Source organism: Pinus tabuliformis, chromosome 9 (assembly GCF_031772625.1).
Source record: "Pinus tabuliformis cultivar Carrire ecotype Pingquan chromosome 9, CPIR1, whole genome shotgun sequence".
NCBI classification, from domain to species: Eukaryota; Viridiplantae; Streptophyta; class Pinopsida; order Pinales; family Pinaceae; genus Pinus; species Pinus tabuliformis.
This window is the reverse complement of record NC_142307.1, coordinates 1,566,198,639-1,566,222,125: the sequence shown is the minus strand read 5'-3', so window position 1 is coordinate 1,566,222,125 and position 23,487 is coordinate 1,566,198,639. Positions and strand designations below refer to the sequence as shown.

The window sequence follows — 23,487 nt, the reverse complement described above, 5'->3', positions numbered from 1 at the left end:
GGACTTCATAATCATTGGCTTGTAAGATTCCTCTAAAACAAGCATTGAATCATTAGTTTCTTGGTGTCTCACATTGGTCCACATCACTTACCAGTGAGAAATTAGCAAATGACTTGTGGGAATGAAGCACATCTCTACTAAAGAAGGCAATGAGCAAAGATCATTGTTTTGAGCATAGCTAATGAGTAAGTATTTATCACTTAGCAAGAATAGTAACTTATCACGATGAGTGTGGATCTGAATAGTGATGCAAGTTGCAACTAATTAAATGCATGCATTAAGTTGAGTAGGGCTGCCAATAGGATTGTTTAAATTTAACATCTATGCACCTAGATTGACTAATAGGTGATACATGCCATCGCATATCTCATATCTCCCCATCTGCACTTACCTTGCATCTAGCAAAGACAGAAACATATGCACAACATATTACTATAAAGAATCAGGGCACTTAAACACATTATCCCTCTAGTATACTAGTTACAATGATATGTCTATCCCACACATTGCCTCGCAACCAAAGTCCAAGATGACATTAGTTTTTTAATTAAATTAACTTCATATTAACATAATCTAGTTATAACATATAGATTCATCTTCTTAATAGTGTAGATACTGATTACCTCAGTTATGCAAACTGTCTTTCTCTAAACTGAAATAAATACGGTAAACAATTGTTATGTGTAAGTAAAGCTCCTAAATATTATTTCGCAACGTAACTAAAGTTGGGAAGGGTGCTCCTAACGAAGGTTTTTATTTATTTATTTTCTAGAGGGCTTTAGTCATTTGAGCAAAATATCTGAACATACAAATGCAAAGTTAAAATATGAATTTGGCTGCTTGCAACACTGTTATGAAAAGTAATCAATTGAATATATTATTGTGAATAATTCCTAAATTGCTCTGTTGTTATTGATATCACAATTCATATGTATTCTGTTTTTCTAGCATTTTTGCGATACTCTTGGACCAATTTGATTGGTTCCAAGGATGTAGTTGTTGAAATTTCTAAGTCTGACACGTCAGAAATCCCTACTGCATTATCTGGTTTATTTTCTCCTACTTGTTATTTTCATTAACAAGTTATTTATAAATACAAATACTAAAAATAAACACAAATGCAGACTTAACACATATACAGATCAGCAATTGAAATAACTAAGACAAACACACAAGGGACACTGTTATTTTTGGACAAACATCCCCGGAAAAGCCCAATGCGGGAAAACTGATGCAACAGATATGAGAGTTTTATTATTATGCAGTTTCCGAATACAACTAGGGTGCCAGAAATGGCTCACTCAATAGAGAATGCCCTTGGCAAAAGTACCTCTCCTTGGAGACAGATATTCTGGCTGATCAGTCATTGGATGAATGATCCCACAACAACGATGGCAGCTGTTTAGCTGGACAATGAAAGTTGTTCCAAGCTTCTCTACTGCTCTGCGTCATTCTGCAGGGACTGCGCCACCCTTCTCAGCTCACCAGCACTCAGTCTACCCCATGAAAGTCACACAACACTGCCTCTTGGCCATGCATTAGCTCTACTAGGTTCTGCGTCAGCCTCTTGGCTATCTGCGTCAGCCCTCTGGCCCTTTGCGTCATCCACGTTGGCCTCCTCAGCCTATGCGTAAGTCCCAGTTGCCTCTACATCAGCCTTCCCATGCTTTGCGCTGTCTCTCTGGCACTATCTCTGCCTCTTTGCTATGTATTCTCGGCCTCATGCCGAACTGCCCCTCTTTGCAACAAATCACGAGTTCAATTCTCTCAGCAAACCCTGCTGCAGAAAATCGGATTGACTGATCAATATGGTGTGTCTCCAACTGACCCTCAAGCCTCCTCTTATACTTTTCCTGTTGAGTTTTCAACAACTGAGATTAAGTCCCTAATCAACGACTAAGATTAGATTTGGTTTGATCCATGTCATTTAGAACATTCTCACCCAGTTTTATATTAATACCCATTAATATTTTAATTTTCCTAAGTTTAGACTAAGGAACCCATTAAAAATATTAATTATTTTAATATCTCTCCATCCAAGTGGAATTTCCCCAAATGTTTTTTTGGGTCTTGGATATCTTATGTGCCTTGGCCTCTCCACCTATTTTCACGGCCAGAGTACATCCGATGCTACCACAAATCGACACTCCCTCTTGGCGAGGAATGTGCTCTAGTAATGTTTCACCATGGAAACATCACACTGATCCTCGGCACCGGTACCTGTGTTGATGCTTGGCCTGCTGCCTCACATCATTTGCACTGCTGCCCATGACACTGCCACTGCTACATCTGTACTGCAACTCCCTCTCAATATGTTGCCCCTAGCACTGCAACTCAGTTATCGAGAAGTAGGTAACTGACTTATCCCAAATACTAACATCCCAGTTAGTCTAGAAGCCTCGTGAAACTGAAGCTGCCTTTGCTGCTATTCTGTGCTCTGTCTGCTACCACTGTGCTGCTGCATACACCTCTGTGCCTCTCGCACTGTTGCAACCTCCATTGCACTGCCTCAGATTTTTGCACCCAAGAACTGCCTTGCTGCTCCACTACACTTTGCTCCACCCGAAATTTGTCATTTTGCTACTGTCATTAAGGGCTCCCGTAATCGTATATGATCCAAGAGTTTGGGCACCTCAAGGATCTTGCCCCTAGTTTGTAGTCCTCCTGACTACAACTCGATGTCTCCCCACCTCTTCTCTAGAGGTGCATGAGCACTCATGGCAGAGTCATCATCAGTCTCGACCTCTTTCTCTACCTTAGCTAGAGTTGCCTTAGAATTAGAAGCCTCTCCCTTGTTTTTCTTCCCGGGACACTGGGATGCATAATGTCCTAGCTCCCCACAATGGGAGCACTTTACCTCAGAGATGTCCTTTTTCTTCCTCTTCCTTTGTTGTCCCGCAGATGATAGAGCCACATCCTCCTCCTCCTTTTTCTTAATTCGACTTCCCTTGTCACTACTCCTCACCTTGGTCAACCTCCTGATCTCTTCTTGGCGAAGAGCTGCCCACATCTCCTCCCATCCTAGAAGAGTGGCCTTGCCCAAAATACTTTGGACAAATGTCTCCCACTCCTCGGAGACTGCATTCAGGGCAATCCTAACCATAAATTCTGGATCCGGTGTAGACCCCACGGAAGTAAGCTGGTCGCGAATCTCTTGCAACTTGAGAAGGAATGGATCTATCTGCTCTCCCTTCTACATCTGATACGACCACAACTGATTTTCCAATAACATCTTTCGTTGCACAGAAGTGCCTTGATACAAGGTCGTCAAAGTATCCCACATCTCCTTTGTTGTGTTCTTTTCAGCAATATGTGGTATGACATGATCTTTGACCCCGTCTAGGATCATGCACTTCGCCCTCGCCATTGCATCCTCATACTTCTCATTCTCAGCTGGGTCGACTAGGATAGCCACGACTCTCAAGGCAAAGTCCTTGATGTGATGTCGATCCAACACTGCCAGGATCCTGGCCTTCCAGATGACAAAGTTGGAAGCCCCGTCCAACCTGTCTTGATCCCTCAATCCGTTCACTGCCATTTCAGGTCCTCTTTTGGACTCCCTCTGAGATTCGACTCTCTCTTGGAAATCTCCCTCTAAGTCTTGATTTCCCTCTTGGAAATCCTTTGGCTAGCTGTCGAACTGCTCCTCTCCAATCCTCCTTTCAGCTGCAACTCGGATCTGGTTTTCTTGGCTAGAAATCAGTCAAGGTAGTGACTCCCTCTACCTTGGTTTCGTCTCCTTAGGTACTGCTTTGTTTTGACAGAACTGACACCCCACTAGCTTCTTAATCACAATTTGCCAACAGCTCCCCAAGCCTCTACAATTGAATAAATTGAGCCTTTCAGGCTCTGCGCAATCTCGACAACGACATAATTTGCTCCTCTTGGCCACGTCGTCGATCCTTCCTGGCTGAGAAAGATGACCGAGCACTGCGTAGGTCTGATCTGCCCCTTTCTGCCTCTGCGCTAGGCCTCCTTTTGACTCGAAATGATGACGCAGGCCCTCTGCGTCACTTCTTCTCTGTTGGTTCTGCTCTGGAATAGCGTTGTCCCTCGAGACAATTGCTATTGCTGCAAATTCTTCAGATCACTGTTGGTGCCTTTAGCCCTCCTGAGATCTGCAATGCTCTGATACCATGTTGAAATTTTTAAGTCTGACACGTCAGAAATCCCTACTCCATTATTTGGTTTATTTTCTCCTACTTGTTATTGTCATTAACAAGTTATTTATAAATATAAACACTGAAAATAAACACAAATTCAGCCTTAACACACATACAGATCAACAACTGAAATAACTGAGACAAACACAAAAGGGACACCGTTATTTTTGGAAAAACATCCTCGGAAAAACCCGATGCGGGAAAACTGGTGCAATAGATATGAGGGTTTTATTATTATGCAGTTTCTGAATACAACTAGGGTGCTAGAAATGGCTTACCCAACAGAGAATGCCCTCGGAAGAAGTACCTCTCATCGGAGACAGATATTCAGACTGATCAGTCACCGGATGAACGATCCCACAACAACTATGGCAGCTCCTTAGTTGGATAGAGAAAGTTGTTCCAAGCTTCTCTACTACTCTGTGTCACCCTTCTCAGCTCACCAACACTCAGTCTGCCCCATGAAAATCACCCAACACTGCCTCTTGGCGCCGCGTCAGCTCTGCTAGCCTCTGCCCAACTACTGATGCCTCTGTGTTAGCCTCTTGGCTCTCTCCATCAGCCCTCTGGCCCTTTGCGTCACCCACGCTAGCCTTCTCAGTCTCTGAGTAAGTCCCTGCTGCCTCTGCGTTAGCCTTCCTAGGCTCTGCGCTGTCTCTCTGGCACTATCTTTGCCTCTCTTCTATGTATTCTCGACATTGTGCCGAATTGCCCCTCGCCGCAATAGATCACTGGTTCGATTCTCTCAGCATACCCCGCTCCAGAAAATTGAACTGAGTGATCAATATGGTGTGTCTCCAATTGACCCTCAAGCCTCTTCTTATACTTTTCCTGTTGATTCTTCAACGACTGAGATTAAGTCCCTAATCAACGGCTAAGATTAGATCTGGCTTGATCCATGTCATTTAGAACATTCTTACCCAGTTTTATATTAATACTCATTAATATTTTAATTTTCCTAAGTTTAAACTTAGGGACCCATTAAAAATATTAATTATTTTAATATCTCTCCATCTAGGTGGAATTTCCCCAAACGATTTCTGGGTTTTGGAGATCTTATGTGCCTTAGCTTTTCCACCAATTTTCATGGCTAGGGCACATCCGATGCTACCACAAATCAACAGTAGTTGTCGTAAAAATGAGGTTGCAAAATTCAGCGCTATATTTCAATTTATAGTTCAAAAGTAGAATTAGAATAGCGACATTGATTTGGTTTGTTTCTAACAGATTTGTCATTTCTTTCCTGATTGAATCCTGTATTATATCACTGAAAGGTGGTCCTTGTATATGCAGGTGGATATGATATAATTGGCAGAACAAAAGATCAGATAAGGACAACTCCACAAGTGAATGCTGCATTAGCTGCATGCCAAGCTTTGAAGTTGGATGGACTTGTTATCATTGGAGGTAGCATAATCTGGTCACACTGGTGAAATTAAGTTCTTTGAAAAGTAGCTCAATAAATTGGGGGAATTCTTAATTATATGTGTCCATTTCAGGTGTCACATCTAACACTGATGCAGCCCAATTAGCTGAGACATTTGCTGAATCAGGATGTCAAACAAAGGTAGCACTTTTAGCAATTTAGCTACGCTTTAGCTTATATCTATCTTTAAAACAAAATTTGGATAATCTGTTTACTTGGATATGTTTGTTTCATTTATTGTGGAAACCTCAGAAAATGATTTTGACATATTTGATTTAAGAACTTGATCTAAGATTGGCCTAGTTTACCGCGCTTGATTGGATTCAAGGAAGATCTTGTCAACCATAAACATTCTATTATTCAATCAAATGGACATAAAGGTTTCTATATCATAAATACTTTAATGAAACCTGTTTATTGATTTGTACATGATAGATGTGTCAGACAGTAAGCAATTTTCTGGAAAAAGGAACTAGTTCCATATGGTCCACGAGATCAAGTTGGAGTTATATAAAATGCTGATTTCGTAAACTATCTTGGAAAATAAATATGACCATGATGTTGTAATTAAGCCCGTGTGAAAGTTGTTAGCTGGCGGACAGTGTCCATTTCGCTTATTCTATATACCATGCCTTCTAGTATTTTGGGAATTGGCTTAGACCCTTTTTGTGGTCCACGGTAAGCATTTCCTTCAGGAAGAAGGTCCATCTCTGGGAGAAATAATAGACGAGTAGAGAAACAGACATTCATTCCTTGTGACTTTGTCTTGCTGTGTTTGAGAAAGTTAATGTAAACTTCTTTTTTGGAATTGTGGCAGGTAATTGGACTTCCTGTAACATTAAATGGAGACCTGAAGAACCAGTTTGTGGAAACTGATGTTGGTTTTGATACAATATGTAAGGTATTTTATCATGTTTCACTGGCTTGCTTTTCTGATGTCATATATATCTTCCATTGCTTGAAAACTGTGAAAGACAAGGATATAGTAACATGCTATCGGTTCATTGAAATGGTGCTGCTCCATGAGAATCACGTATATGCTTGCAGTAGAAGTGCAGTTTTCTTTTTTGGTAATTAAATGGGGATATTTATATTGATGTTAAAATGAATATTGTACAAATATGGGTGGCATTAATCCATCATCTAATTCTTTTACAGATAAGCCTGACGTAAGCTAAGTTGCAGGCCTTTATCCATCTATATCTAAAATTATTTTTTATTACATCCATATATGCTAAACTGATGATAAGCAGCCATAGAGAGAAAACTGGAAGAATAGGTTGATGATACTGATTTGATGAACATGAAAACATAAGTATATGGTCCAGGCTCGCAGATAGATCTGATCTATGAGCTTCTGTGGGTCCCCTTTCAGCTCCTTGTCATTGTGTTTCCCTTAACTGCATCCTGATGTACTGCTTTTATCATTAATGATTATTCTATGCCGGCTGTAACTTCCCTGTTCAAAAAGGATCCTGTACTGTTTAGGAAATTCAATCATTGATGTGTAACACCTTGATTGCCTCTGTTATTTTCACCTTTGATATTTTTTGTGTCTTCCTCTTTGGGCATGCTAATGTTCTGCTCATAGTGTTAAAAACTGGAACTGGGTTTTGAACTGGCCCACCTATCTAACAGGGTTTTGAACTGGAACTGAATCGAACTGGATTTGAAAAAAAACATAAATAATTCAATTTTTAATGAAAAAATTATATTGAAGATTTCAAACCATGTTTCCAGATCATTAGGGACAAAATATGCAGAGTTTGCTCATGGGTGAATATATCAAAATGGCAGCAAGTGCAACAACAAAATGCATAATCAATGAGGTTCTAAATGGCTTGTTACCCACCAAAAGTGGGTGACCCCAAGGAGAAAATTTTCTCCTATTCATCTCTTCCAACCAGCAGCCAACAGCCCCTGACAGCCACCTTGTAGCTGATGTGACGTACCATTCATATCTCCGTCATCTGCATTAGTCATATGTTTCCTTGCCCATTTGTCAGGAGTACATCTTGGAAGGTGGGATTTTGATCAAGAGGTACTTTATTCATTTTGCAGTCGGTTGCTTATGCTTGTTTGTATTTGCGCATTTGACATGGATTATGGGGTAACTTGGAAGAAAGAAGGGTGTTGGCCGGAGTCTTGTTCCATCACCTTAACTGGGGGGTTAATTTTCAATCCTAGTTCAATGGGATCTTCCCTAATGGCCTATGGCTTTTGGAAGGAGCACTACTTGGAAATCATGATTGAGATAACATAGTCCCATCTCTCCCTATTCCATACCATTTTCCATCCAACATTGTGAGCCCCTATTCCACCTCCCTTCTTCGGGTTCAACTGACCATTGGTTCATTGGTATTTGGCACCCACACATCCTTATACTTGGGTAGGGCTTGGAAATGCACTCTCGAACGTTTATGCAGCTAAAAGAAATAGAAAAAGCACATAATGACCACAAGAAATACAAAAAAAACTCAAAATGGAAAAGATAACTGAAACTTACAAATTAGCACGTGGGCAAAAGCCAAGCATGAGCTCTACCTCTATCATATGGCAATCACCCGGTTCTTGGACCAATGTTGCCCTATCTCATAGAAGACAAAGAACCCTTGCATGTCCCAACCCCTTGATGGGCAATGAATGGCCCCATCCTAAAGGGGGTAGTGATTGTTATACATCATAGAAAGAAAGTCCTCATTCCTTACGATACGAGCAATAATACAAGGAAAAATCAAGAAAAAGTAAGAGGCAATATAGAAGGGTGTAAAACAAAGGCCGAAGTAACTCATGCATCATCCGCTATTGCTCCCTCTTCACATCTAAACACCCACGATGAGGTACTTCATCATAGCTAGTCCCTTTGACCATGGCACTTGGCCAAGAAGTCTTCTACCCTTTGTTCCATCATTATTCACATGGCACCTATCGATTGAAGGGTGGACCAAGGGCATGTCACTTCCCCTTGGGGGTTGGGAACACCTAATAGGATAGTCGATTAACCACTCCTTCCTAGGGAGGTAACACCATTATGTGACTAAGGCCCCAATTTTTGGAAGAGAAGCCTCATATGAAGTGTTATTTTGCTTATTTCTTACAAGCTTGGTTCACTTAGATTCGATAGCAATTAATGTACCTAATGGTAAAAGTTGCAACATTGGATATTGTGTGTAATTGGCTAGTTGTTCCATCTATAGGTTTGGGCCAGTGTTGCACACATCGCGATTGGGATTTAATCGGCGCCGGGAAAAAAGCGGAAAAAATCGTTAAAATCGGGAAAAAATCGGAAAAAAGCGGGAAAAAATCGTTTGGCACAAAAATATTCATTTTTTTTCAATTTTTTTAATATCTAAACCATCTACAACATAAAATAAATACATTGACACATAAATATGATAAAAAAACTAATATATAAGATGTTTAATATCATTTCTAGCGCTAAAATCACACATAACATTGAATCATGTCCTGAATAGTAAGTCCTGAGTCCCAAGTCCAACTCAGCCTCAAAATATCAACAAAAAATATGATAATGTATCTCATCATGTCATAATGTCATATACAATAAAATGAAAGTCTAATCCTATTGATTTCCTCTGCCCCTCTTGCGAGAAAATGGCACAACTTTCTCTTTCCCTCTAGATGTAGAAGCTGGTGCCTGTGGTGGTGGAAATGGCAGTGGAGTCTGACGTGCTCTAGAAGCTGAAGAACTAGTAGTAGCAGCTACAGGAGGCCGAGGTGGACGGAGACCACGTCCTCTGGTAGTGGTAGCCCGGGTAGCCCGGGTAGGCGGTGTCACCTCCTCCTCCTGCTCCTCCAACTCCTCCTCCTCCTGCTCCTGCTCCTGCTCCTGCTCCTGCTCCTCCTCCTCCTCCTCCTCCCCCTCCTCCTCCCCCTCATCCTGCACTAACCAATCCTCAGTGGGATCCATGAGAGGCCTCTCGGTCTCAACCCTCCATTCAGCAGTGGTGTCAATCCCATCCAATGAGATGGCTTCCGTATCAGGTGTCTTCTCTAGTTGTTTCACCCACAATCGAAGATTGTAGTAGACATAGACCATGTCATTAAGTCTATGGGACTCCAACCTGTACAAAGTTCATGAAATAATAAATTAATAATTAATAATTAATATTATAAAAAAAATATTGTTTAAAACTTTAATGAATTCAAAAATTTATTTGGAAATTTGCAATATTTTAAATGTTTAAGTGTTAACCTATTGCGCTTCTTGTTGTGTATTTTTTCAAATACACTCCAATTGCGCTCACATCCCGAGGAGCTGCATGTTTGGCTGAGGATGCGTACGGCAAGATTTTGCAAAAGGGGTACTCTGCCACCATACATCTTCCACCATGCGTCTACAACAAAATTACAAATAAAATTTTAAATAAACATAAGAAAAAAATGGAATTTGAAGAAACAATGAAATTTGAAACAAAGTTACAAAGTACAAACTAAAAAATACCTGGCATTTTAACCGTCCTATCAATGACAGCCATCTCAAAGCCAAATGTGCCACCTGACAACTTATATTGCTCAATTTGTCTAGAGATCTCCATACGTTCTTCTGAAGATCTCACCATCTTCTGGACATAGGTTAATAATCCTTCCACGACCTCAACATCAAAATTAAACCCACATGCATAAGAAAATGCAGGGTTCAGGAAAAGCCCCGCAGCATGAATTGGACGATGGAGTGTGTTGTTCCATCGCTCATCAATGACGTTCCATAGAAGGAGTTGTCTCTGGAACCCATCATCTCCCTTGTCATCATAGTAGGACCGAATGGCTTCTTTGGCCCTGTCCATGGCTTCATACAAATAGCCCATTGCGGGCTTCTCACCATCAACCAATCGAAGAACCTTTACCAAAGGTTCTGTAACAGCGCACACCTCCTGCACTCCCGCCCAGAAGTCTTCCTGGTATGAAACTAGTCTGCAGACGGCCTCTGCTTCTGGTTTGCGGCTCATTGACGAAGCACGCCACTCCTCTGAAAGAAACATTCTCTTCAAATCCCACATAGAATTCAAGAGGGATTGAAGAGATATGAAACTCGTCGCAAACCGTGTAATGGCGGGGCGCACCAACTCTTTGTTGTTGGTGAATCTTCTCATCAAGCTAAGCACAGATGTGTGATTGTAAATAAATTTTGTGATGCTTTTTGATGAGTCAACAACCTCTTTGACAAAGGGAATTTTCCCAATGTCCTCTAACATCAAATCAATACAATGGGCAGCACAAGGTGTCCAAAATAAAGCAGGATGCCTGTCCATAAGCATTCTACCAGCAGCAACATAATTTGCAGCATTGTCCGTTATGACTTGGACAACATTTTCTGCACCCACCTCCAAAATAAACACATCCAGCAAATCACATAAAGTTCTTGCATCTTTGATTTGATGAGTTGCATCAACAGATTTGATAAACATAGTCCCCTTGGGACAACTAACCAAGAAGTTTATAAGGGTTCTCCCCTTTTGGTCAGTCCAACCATCTGACATAACAGTGCATCCTGTTTGTGCCCATGATGCCCTAAAATCCTCCAATCTTTGGGTGCAGTCACGCTTTTCATCTTGAAGAAGCCGACCTCTGAAATCATGAAGAGAAGGGAGTTTGTACCCCGGGCCAACACTGGCAATAGCATCAACAGTAGGTTGGAAAAATGGATTATTCCTTATAATGCTGAAAGGAATATCACTCCAGAGGAGAAATTTTGTCATCAACTTGTCAGCTTTTTCTTTTTCAGTTCTTTTTAGCATTGAACCAATAGTTGGTTGTGAACCAGGTGTGGTTCGAGGAACAAAATATGATGATGCAGCTACCGGATTGACTGACGCTGCAGTAGAACCTGTGCCACTTGGCCCACTTCCTTCAGCTGACCTTTTTAGTTGCCTTTTGAGTTCTTCTTTGGCGTCTCTAGTGTGCTCTAATTCTCCCAATGCTCTCATGGCTTTTTGGATAATTTCAGCATTTGTCTTTAGACAGGGCCCCACATCACGTCCAGGGATTTGTGCAAGGTGGAACTTCAACCTGTACACCCCCCCGAATATTTCCTTTCCACACAACTTGCAATACAAGTTTTGTCTATCATTCGGAGTTTTAGGGTCACCATATTCCCAGAAAGGATCCAATTTCCTTGGCATGTTTGTTTTTGAATTTTGAATTTGCAAACCTATGGAAAAATAAGGATTAGGAAATAGGAATTTAGGATTACATAAATGATAATACAAATTACAATTTAGCATTTGCAAAATTACAAGCTAATTATTTCCAAAATCCCAATTTCTAAACCCAAGTTACCCAACCAAATGCCAAAAAACAATGAAAATTCAAAAAAAATAAACAATGTTTAAAAAAAATGAGAAAATAAAAATAACAAATTGGTTCTCATAGTCATAACAAATTACCCATCCCAAATCAATGAAAAATTTCAAAAAATTCTTTAAAAACAATGAAAACCAAAGTTTTTATAGAAGCAAAACCAAAAAAAATTAATCTACATACCTCTTTTATGGACAAATTGGTGATCTAGGTTTGGATTCCTCTTAAAAACGCTTCGATTCGCTCCCAAATCCGACGGAAACCCTTCAGCTCCTCTCCCTCACCTCTTCTCCTCCTCCTCCGCGCGCAAACAGCAAAATGACATAAAAAAAATCGATTTTGCATATAAAAAGCCCGCTGCCCCGACGGCCTGCGATTTTTTCGAAAAAATCGCGATATTTTCAAAAACTCGCGATTTTTTCGATAAAAATCGTTATAAAAAAAAGTGGCGATTTTTATGCATAAAAATCGCGATTTGAATCGGGTAAATGAAAAAATCGCGCTTTTCCGATAAAATCGCGATTTTATTGCGATTTTAACAACACTGGTTTGGGCAACTCAACTGGGGTCCAAGTCCTTCAGAGGAACATATTGACACCCACAGGTGATGCGTTGAGAGCCATGGAACTTCAGACAATTTTAGAGCACATTCATAGCCATGGGCACCTTTAGCACCCACAACGTTCCTACATTTGCATTATTATTCATGGGATGATGCACCTGGACTAGCATGCCCCCAACAAACTTAGCAATGCTCACGTCATTTGGTAGTTGATCCAAGGCCCAAATGAGGTTTGTCTCATGCCTTGGGACATGGGAGGGCTAGCACCATTTTCATTGCCCTCAACGTTGGAGCATAATTAGGCTTATTAATCATTTGGATACCCATGAGACCCAATTTTGTGCCCCAAACCCACATTTGGGGCTACAAGATGATTTTCGGGGAGATCCAGGGGCCAACCCCTAATTTTAGGAGCCCTTTACACTTGTCATGGCACTGGCGGAACTCAACGCAAGCCCTGGAAGAGCCTACTGCAACATTACGTCAACATTTTGGGCCTCTTGTTGGGAGATTTATTATGTTTCACATTGGCTACAAAGTCAACTTGTGACCTTGATTAGTTCTTGCCCATTATTATGTTTGAGGGGCTTCTAGGCATAATTAGACATTAGTAGCACACATATATATTATAGTGTGTAATTTTAATATTGTCGCAGTTAATTGGTTATTATTCTCCTATCAATTGATTATTTGTCTTCTGCAAAATACTTTTGGCAAATATTGAATAAAACACTACTGCAACTTCACAAAAAAAAAGAACTACGGGAATTGAGAAAATTATTTTGCACACACAAATAATGAACAATATTTTTGGACAAATGTCCCTGGAAAAACCCCAGTGTGGGAAAATCCAGTTCTGTAGATGAGTATTTTTATTACTCTTCAGCAAAAATCTATGATGGAGAAGTTACAACTGTTTGCTGTAAATTAGTGAACCTTTGGAAAATTATTCCAGTCACTTCTACAGGTCGATTTAGGCCCTTGGAAGCAAATTGGCCCCTCTGATCCAATTCGACCTCCCTTTGGCTCTTGAATTGGTCACACATGCAGCCTTGGCAACTTGGCCCTCTCTGGCAAACTCGCACTGCTAGGAAAATAAACTCGAACTCCATTGGATTTCAACTTCAACTGACAAACTCAGCTCCCCTGTGCAAATCGATATCTCTGGTAATCTTTCTCCTTGCTCTGGCAACCTAGCCTCTCTAAATCAACTTGCACCACTCGGAAACCTGACCTCTCTGTAGAAAAATCGATCTCCTATAATCTCTAGAAATTGCTGTGAAGAATCTCGTTTGACAATCCTGTCTCCAATCACTGTTGATCTCAATCTGTCGGGGCCCTCACGCTATCACCATGCCCTTGTTATCACTGTAAATCTGTGCTTTTGATCTCTTTGATATATTCTCCATGTGCCCATCTTATGTGTGTTTATACCTTAAATACACTGCTATAACTATTATATCAGATCTGAAACTTTCAGATCAGACCTCTGCAATTTCAAATCAGATCTTGAAAATTATATGACAGCTAACATAAAACAATAGAATTGATAAATCAAACCCTTGCAATTTTTTTTGATGTCTTGTATGAGTTATTAGCTTAATGTGTGTGTACTTTAGGCTTGTATTATGATGATTATGGCACTGTTATATCAATATATTAGATCTGATATAAATTATGCAGTCAATTAAAATGAGAGATGAAAACAACAGAAGCAAACCCCAAGGCCTAATGGCCTATGCCAAGTTTGGAAATGTGAGAGAAATCGCTTCTCAACCCCTGCAGTCACAAAATGTTAGTTCAAAACCCAAAGATTAGACTTTCATGACTGTTGCAATCACAAATTATTAGAGATAAAATGCCAATCCCTTGAAGAAACCCTTGTTTGCAATGAGATCTAGCCCTTGTAGGGCTTACGACCTTCTTAATGCTTGCAAAATAGGTCCCAAACACTAGCCTTTTAGATTGGGTAAGGGCTAGGGCCTTCAAAAAATGGGTTTCTTCCCAATTTGAAAATGAGCAACCTGCAAAAATAGGCTACAAAACCCTAGACGTTTAGGGCTTTTAAGGGTTGGAAAGTTCAGAAATTTGCTCTTTTCTTTGATCCCTTTACAAATTTCACTTGTACAAATAAAATATATTTTTCCCAAAAAATCCAATATATACAAAAATAAAATAAAAACCCCAAGAAATTATATACAAGAAAAAATTAAAATGCAAAGGGTTAGTGAAATTATTTGCATAATAGAAAATACAAGGTGAAAGGTTAGTATATATAGACACAAATTAGAGAAACTATTTTCAAATTGTGAATCTAGGATAAAAACTTTACAAGTAGAATTTGAATTTCAAATTAAAAGTTAAATCTAATTAAAAAATTTTAACTACAAAATTAAAACTTAAATCAAATAAATATTTACAATTTTGAAATCTAAAAATTATTTACAAAATAAAACAAATCTAAAGAATATTTACAAGTATGCTAAAAGCCCCAAAACATAAAATTTAAAATAAAGCTCCAAACCCAAATAGTTGCAAACCAAGGGTTGGAAAAATTATTTACAAAAATTATAAATAGAAATTATTTACAAGTTATATACAAATATACAATGCTTGAAAGACTTTTGAACTATGAAACCAGATTCGTTGGAAATGGCTTGTGTGTTCGAATCCCACGAATATCGAATCCTAGAACGTGACACGTCATGTCCTAACGTGACACGATCGAATCCCGCACGTGTCACGTTAGGACACAACGTGTCACGATTTTGGGATTCGAATCCCCAAAAAGGAAACTCGTGGGCATAAAAAATCGCTGTTCTATCAAGTGATTTACCATTTCTCTCTTTCAGTTTTGCATACATTGAGCTGTGGGCAAGGAGCTAAGGGTGTGGAGCGTTCGGCAAGGAGATTCAAGCACCAGGTAAGTGCATTTCATCTCTATTTTTTTGTATTTCTATTACATCAGTTTGTATATGATTTTTTTTTTACAAATTTGTGCATGTTTTGTTTATTTTTTTATAGTATTCATGGCTCAATCAAGGGCAGCAGTTAGGGGGCAAAGGAAGGGGAAGAATGTCTCCATTGGAGATGCCCCTCCTCCTCCAATATCATCAGAGTTTGTTGCAAGTAATGTTGAGGGAAGAGGAGGACCTAAAGACAACATTGAGAAATATCCCTTGTGGAAATATGTCACAAGAGAGGATGGGACAAGCACCAAGGGGAAGGGAGGAGGCAATGTGCAATAGAGATGCAACTTTTGCCACATTTCTTTCAAAAGCACATATTACCATGTGAAAGGCCATTTGTTGGCTTTACTAGGTTGTGGAATTGAAGCTTGTAAAGCTATTCCTTTACAAAAGAGGAAAGAAATGGAAAAGGAGTTCATTGTTGGTATGGCAAATGTGGCTGCAAAATCAAGAAAAACCAAGAATGAAGACCCCCTTCCATTTTTGAGGAAAGGCACCACCAAATTTCCATTTGAGAGTTCTATTGGGGGACAAGTAGCAAAAAGAAGAGCAATTTCACTTGGTCCAATGGACAAGATTTTTCAAAAAGAGAAACGGGAAGAGCTTGATCTCACCATTGCTTTCTTTTTCTATAAAAACTTCATATCATGTAATGTTGCACGCTCACCTTTATTTATTGAGATGTGTCGAGCTCTAACTCACGGGTCTCCATCATGGTATGTGCTTCCCGGTTCAGAGAAGCTTAGAACCACATTGTTGACAAAGGCAAAAAAAGAGGTGCAAAAAATGCTTGAGCCTATTAAAGCATCATGGCCAACATCTGGGGTTAGCATTGTTTCTGATGGATGGACAGATCTAGCACGACACCCAATCATCAACTTCATGGTGTCTTCCTTGAATGGTCCAGTTTTCTTGAAAGTAGTGGATACACTTGGAGAATACAAGGATGCACAATTTATGGGTGAGTTATTTATTAAAGTTATTGAAGATGTAGGTGTTGATTTTTGTGTGCAAATCATTATAGATAATGCACCTGTTTGCAAGGCTGCTAGCATGATTGTGGAAGCTAAATATTTAGAAGTGTTTTGGACACCTTGCATTGTCCATTCATTGAATTTAGCACTAAAATCCATTGCTTCTGATGTGCTTTGGATTGATAACATTATTGAGGATGCACGACATATCCATAACTTTGTGCAAAATCGTACAAATGCCCTCACTATCTACAAGGAGTACAACAATCTATCATTGTTGAAGATTGTTGATATACGGTTTGCCTCTTCATTCATGATGTTGAAGAGGTTGAGAGAGGTCAAGACCGCTCTTGGGGCCATGGTTATTTCTGAGTTTTGGTCTTTCTGGAGAAAGATAGATCAAGTAGCCTCTAAAAGAGTGATGGACACAATGCTAGATGATGCTTGGTGGGAGAGGGTAGATCTAATTATTCAGATCATGGACCCTATCATTTCTTTGCTTCGATTTGTAGATATAGACAAACCCATCCTAGGAGAAGTTTATGAGGGATGGGATTCCATGATTGAGTCTGTGAGGAGCATTATTCTACAAAGTGAGTGCCCCGAGTATGAGACATCACCAGAGGCCTCTTGTGGTACTATACAGGATATTCTTGTCAGCAGATGGGACAAGAATTGCACACCTTTACATTTTTTGGCTCATTCATTGAACCCAAAATACTACAGCCATGAGTGGTTGAATGGTGGACCTTCCCACAGATTCCCTCCTCACATGGATGGTGAAATCTCACAAGGGAGGAAAGATGCATTCAGGCGGGTTTTTTCAGGATAGAGCATTGATTGATGAGGTGGAGGATGCCTTTGTAGAGTTTTCCACTGGCACTGGTCGATTTGCAAGATACGATGTGATTAGAGACAGGGGGGCTAAAAAGCCCTATTCTTGGTGGGCAAATCATGGGGCAACAAGCCGTCCTCTTTAGCAGTTAGCCATGAGGCTCCTCTCTCAGGTGACTTCATCCTCTTGTTGCGAGAGGACTTGGAGCACATATAGGAATTTGTATAGTGTGAAGAAGAGCAGGCTTGAGTAGTCCAGGGCAGAGACAATGGTGTATGTGCACACCAACCTTTGTCTTATTTACAGGCAGAGGGAAGAGTGGTTGAGGGGAAAGACAAAGATGTGGGATGTCTTTCCTGATGATATGGGTCTGGACAGCAGTGTTGAGTTGGCGTTGGCCAACATGGATCTCAATGATCTAGTGCTAGAGCCTGTTAGATTTGATGATGGTGATATTTTAGAGGGTTCATCCTCCACACCAGCAGATGTAGAGGCGACTATGGATACAATGGAGGAGGAGGATGCAGAGGAGAGTAGTGGTGAGTCTGGTGACCATGATGATGAGGACATTGATGCTGATTCTGATGAAGACTATGAAGATTGTTGACTCATGAGTCATGGGCTACCTATTGCCTTGAGGCTTGTATACTTGTAGTTGTTTTATATTTTCTATTTGTATTTGCCATTGGTATTGCACTACCTATGTAACACATTTTGATTTGATGACTTAATGAGAAAACTACAGTTGTCAGTACCTTTATCTTACTATCTTGTAAGTTGTGTTTCATTTATGAATCATGATTTATGTGACATTTATTTGAATTTTGTATGTACTATGCATGCTATAATGTTACTAACTTACTTTGTAAACAGTAAAACTAACATCTAGATGAAGATCTATGTTCGAAATCAATGAATTTGTATCATTAATGAGAATTTGAGTAAGAAATATCTAATTTTTAATATATATATATATATATATATATATATATTTAATAAAATAATATATAACGAATCCTACGTGTCCTGTTCTGAGGGGTCAACGTGTCCGAATCCGACTCTCGAATCCCCGTATCCTATGAATCCTGAATCCCCGTGTCAGGTGACTTAGCTTTTGAAGAATATTTTTTTTATGATAATTTGACAATGGCTTGATGTATTTCGAAAAATAGATGTTAACCACAGCCTTAGCAAAGTCAGAAAATCACATAAAAGATTCGAAGTCTAAACAAGGTCAATCTATGTCCACAGTCTGTGAACTTGGAGCCCAAGGGCTGGGGAACCTGCAAACTCTATATATTTCTTAAAAAATAAATCGTTAGATTATACAATGAATCGGATGACCTAAGATAAGCCCAAAACTTACCAATAGAATGTTCCTATCATCTACAAATGAAATAACAATTCATGTAATATTGAAGTACAATATAGGAAATCACATACCCAGCACGTACCATAGATCAATGAGACAAAGACACCATGAACTGTACCCCAAAGTATTTTATTATGAATTTCAAACATTCCCAGTAGAACAGTGGCTTCACACTAGCGTTACAAAATTACATTGAGACCAAAGTCACTATCATTGTGAGAAATAGAAGCAAACTGTCTTCTAATTATAGAGAAATTCCTCCAAGTAGAAAATAACGGCTAGTTGGCTTGATCCCCATCAAAATAATCTCGACCGTTGATAAATCCTTGATCTAATTTTAATCTTTGCTATCAAAAATATCTATTTTTGAGGAATTTTCGAATTTCTCATTAAAACCATTTTTTATTAGCTCAAAAATAATTATTTTAAGCTAATTTCTTCAAAAACTTGACTTTGACTTAACCACCAAGGTCCAAGGGTCCATTTTTTTTTAAATTTCCAATATTCCCTTGGTGGGGCACCTCCAAAAATTTCTTTTAGACCCACGAATTTTTTTCGCTTGGAGAAATTAATTTCTCTAGCATTTTAATTTTGACTCTAAATTAAACAATTTTATGGCTTATGATTTAATTTTATTTTTGCAAGAAAAAATGATTAATTGACTCTTGAGAGGATTAATTATATCTCAACCCTCAAATGTTTTAGCCATGGTGTCTAAGTATGAAGAACTATGCACTAAAATATTTTTTACATAAGATTTCTTTTAGACCCATGAATTTTTCCACTTGGCTAAATTAATTTCTCTAGCATTTTAATTTTGGCTCTAAATTAATTAATTTTATGGCTTAGGATTTAATTTTCTTTTTGCCAGAAAAAATTGATTAATTGACTCTTGAGGGGATTAATTATTTTTCCACCCTCAAATGTTTTAGCCATGGTGTCTAGGTATGAAGAACTATGCACTAAACTATTTTTTACATAAGATTTTACAAATTCAATCCTCAAAGGGGGATACCCATTCGTTATAGACTCTCATAACATTTACCCTATTTTGTGACACAATATGATCTAGTAGACCAAGTGATTTGTAATAAAATAATTTACCCAATTAGCTTAAATTATTTCCAAATCACTTTTACAATAGACTCGACTAAACACTAGTACTCACCTAAAACTTTGACAATAAACTTCATCTTAGCTTTGGGGTGAGGCTAGAGGGAAAAACTCTGCTGATCATCTGTGTTTAAAAACACAATTGAATTAGTGAGATGAAAAATCTCTGAGGTTGAAATTTGTTACCAAAATCATAGTCTTACCTAGGTTGTTACATAATAAAGCGGTCGTACTAGCATCATTTACATTACAAATTTGCAGAATGGGTTTACAATGACATAATAAACTGTTGGTTGATGATTCTGAACTTCGAAAAAATTCCTTTAAGTCTTTGGATCTTGCTTCCTTGGAATGTTGAAAGAATGAGTGCAACAGGGGGAAACCCTAGTCATGAATGAATCCACATCTCGACTCATGCTCATCATTGCTATCCTACTAACATCGTGTAGTAGATCTCTTAAGTGAATAAAGAGCTATCATTGTGACTTGAGGTATCATCAACGGAGGCAATGCTATTTTATATTGTGCATTATCCATCTACTAGTGAGCTGCAAAACACATGGGTATGGCTCACATTCTCTTTAAGACACACAAAGGCCGACAAATGGGCTTTACCCTTCACCCCTCCCCATGTTTATTTTGTATATCATTTGGAGACAACATGAATTTATGTTATGTCATCAATCTATGTTGATCTCTGTCACACACGCACACACATGTTATGATATTACTTTGAATCTTCATGAATCATGACATTCTGTGGTCTAATGTCTTTGCTGGGAGTGTACCCTCTTTCTTTGCTTTTTATGTAAGTCATATAGAGACATTTATTCTTTTTACTTTATTTCATTGTTAATTATTAGACCTACGATTCTAGGTGAAACCTACATCCAACAATATTTGAGGGAAAACACGAAATGGTTGTTTGAGTTAACCCATATAATTTCTATTTCAGTAAGTATTTTGTCGAAGATGTGTTACGAGTCAACAATGACATGGGTTATCTTTGAATTCATGTGTTTACATATCAAGAGAAAAGTGCTCGAATTTTTTGTCTTCAATGAAACCCTGTGAAAACATGAGCTTTATGAAACTCTAGTTGATTTAATAAATCGTAATATATACTTGATCTTTGCTCAATGTAATAATATGCAGGCTGTTTGATTCTGTTGTTTTAATCTGGCAGGTGAATGCACAGCTTATTAGCAATGTTTGCACCGATGCATTGTCTGCAGAGAAGGTAATATCCATTATTTTTTCTCATGTAATATATTGTTGCCTTTTTTGGTATCAACTACATGTTAGTCATCCATCTTTTTCTTTATTGTGTTCTTGATAAGTTATAAATATAAAGTACAGTGTGTGGTAACTCCCTTAATGTCTGTTAAGCAGGCTTGGTAGCCAAGATATAACGTGATTCAGCAGATTCTTCAAAAATGTTTTTTCAATTAAAATTTTCTCTGCATTTATGTTTTATTATGACTCACCTGTCATGACCTGGCATCCATAAAGCTTGGCTTGTCTTTCGTGAGTGATGATCTATTGCAGTTATGATTTTCCTTTCCTGGTATGAGTGTTCAAAAAGATGATACACCAGTAAATTGTCTACATGAGCTCAATAGGATAAAGAACTTTGACTATTAGTAGAGGTGCTGCTCTTTTGGTCCTTATCCTTACTGTTTGGACCAAAGCTTGTTCTATTGATTGCTTCTGATAACTCCTCTTCTTTCAGCACCTCCATCTAAATAGTTGACCTACAATTTTTCATTGAATGATGACGATGGCTTTAATTATTATGCTTATTTTGTGTGATTGTGCACTCGAACATTGTATATAGAGTAATTTTTTATTGCTTGCATTAAGATATTTACCACAACAGAAAAGAGATCGATTCTATGTGACTATATAAAACTTTCCCTTTTGATTTTGGTGTTTGTTCTCCAGGTTCATGTTTCTGTAATTGTTTTACAGAATAAGAGTTCTCAAAACTCTAAAAGAAATTGTAGTGCCCGACTTTTATTGTAGCTCATCTACCGTCCCCAGGATAGGTTGCCTTTGCATTGATATCTCTATTCATTATTATAAGATAACAGTATGATAATGAGTCTCAAGCACAACTCTATTAAAGACTAATGTTAATGGTATCTGTAACATCTCTGTAACAGGCATGGTATGCCAACACTGAATCTGGCATGGGAGTTGGAGAAACCAATTTAGTAACTGCTAATTTTTCTTTCCCAGTTGGCAGTACAGTTCAGGAGAGGCTAGGTTAGGCTGCACAATTGTATTTGCAAACCTCATCAAGGCTATAGTTTTGTTTTATTTCACATCCAAAGGTGTGATGAACAGTGACCCATCAATGTTACGGTTACATTGTCTTGAGAGCTATGCAATATGTTAAGTTATATCTTTCCAATGATGTGTACGTACTACGTCCACATGCATATGCACATGTCCGTGGTATGCTAACATTGAATCTGGCATGGCATTGAAGCAAATTTGTTCACTGCTAGATTTTTCCCAGTTGGTATTGCAGTGCAGGAGAGGCTAGGTTAGGCTGCACACTTGTATTTGCAAACTTCGCTGAGGCCTTAGTTTTGTTTTATTTCACATCCAAAGGTGGGGTGCACAGTGACCCATCAATATTACTGTAACATTATGTTGAGAGGTATGCAATATCTTAAGTTATATTTTCCAATGATGTGTATGCACACACATGCATGCTTGTGTATGCTGACAAAAATGCCATGTTTCCTATATGAAAAAAATGCCAGATGAAATATCTATGTCAAGTCAAAGCAGGATATCTGTTATAGGGAAATCTATCGGGCAATCTTTAATTCTATGTTGTTAGTTAGAAATCATACAAAATACTTCTAACTTTAATATTAACTATACATTTGTTGGTTTGTTATTGTAGTGCTTTTGTGCTAGTATATGCACTCGGAATTTAGCATGCTATGAATGGGGTGGCATTCCTTTGAACAATTTAGAATTTTCTCACCATGTATTTGGAAGAATTCACTTAGTCAAATGGGAGATCAATACTAGTTTGAAATGTCACTTCTAATGGCTAGATTGGAGAATATTTCCCTTTGAAAAAGTTGGGTAGGAAAAGATTGTGGAAGTCTTCACAGGCGTTGGAAATTGGAAGAGATCTTGCATACCGCATTCAAGTATTACCTCTTTTGGTTGGTCAATAAACACAAGTTCTTGCATGTTGAAAATAAGATTATTACCACTCGCAGAATCTGAATTGCTTCCATGCTGAGAATTATGAAGGGTTTTTTCACTAATTGAAGACATGAAAAGAAGTAAAGAATTGAGGTCAGTCTACCAATTCAACTTTCTAAGGTGTTTCTATATAATAAATATTATCCTTCTAAGCATCCTCAGATGTACAAAGCTTACTGTGTTATTCAAACTAGAAAAGTCAATAGACAAGATGCAAACTGAGACAAGTCTTAAGAATGAGAAATTAGAATTTGCCCTCAAGTAAACTCTTGCTTGTATGGGCGAATTTGATGATCAATCACTTATCCAAGGTATTTAATGGGAATGGACTTTTATTTCAGAGTCTGCCATTTTTAGTTTTGTTCCTATTACTACGAAATCACTTTTCTTATGTTTCTTCGCCTTTGTTGCAAAGGCAACATTCTGTCACCTCTGTTTTTCTGTAAAGGCAGGGACTTCATTCCTCACCTCTGTATTATTGTGGAAAACATTTCCCATTTTCTTTAATATGATGTTCA

The 23,487-nt window shown here is 38.6% G+C and overlaps 1 protein-coding gene across 1 annotated transcript in view; it reads left to right on the top strand.

Annotated features, from left to right (window-relative positions):
• Positions 1-23,487, top strand: part of LOC149154615 (pyrophosphate--fructose 6-phosphate 1-phosphotransferase subunit alpha-like) — a 124,432-nt gene that overhangs the window by 97,564 nt on the left and 3,381 nt on the right. Inside the window, exons 5-8 of the mRNA XM_089440196.1 lie at positions 5,457-5,570; positions 5,663-5,730; positions 6,407-6,490; positions 20,922-20,975. Coding sequence (XP_089296322.1) covers positions 5,457-5,570; positions 5,663-5,730; positions 6,407-6,490; positions 20,922-20,975 — 320 coding nt within the window. The remainder of the gene's footprint in view (positions 1-5,456; positions 5,571-5,662; positions 5,731-6,406; positions 6,491-20,921; positions 20,976-23,487) is intronic.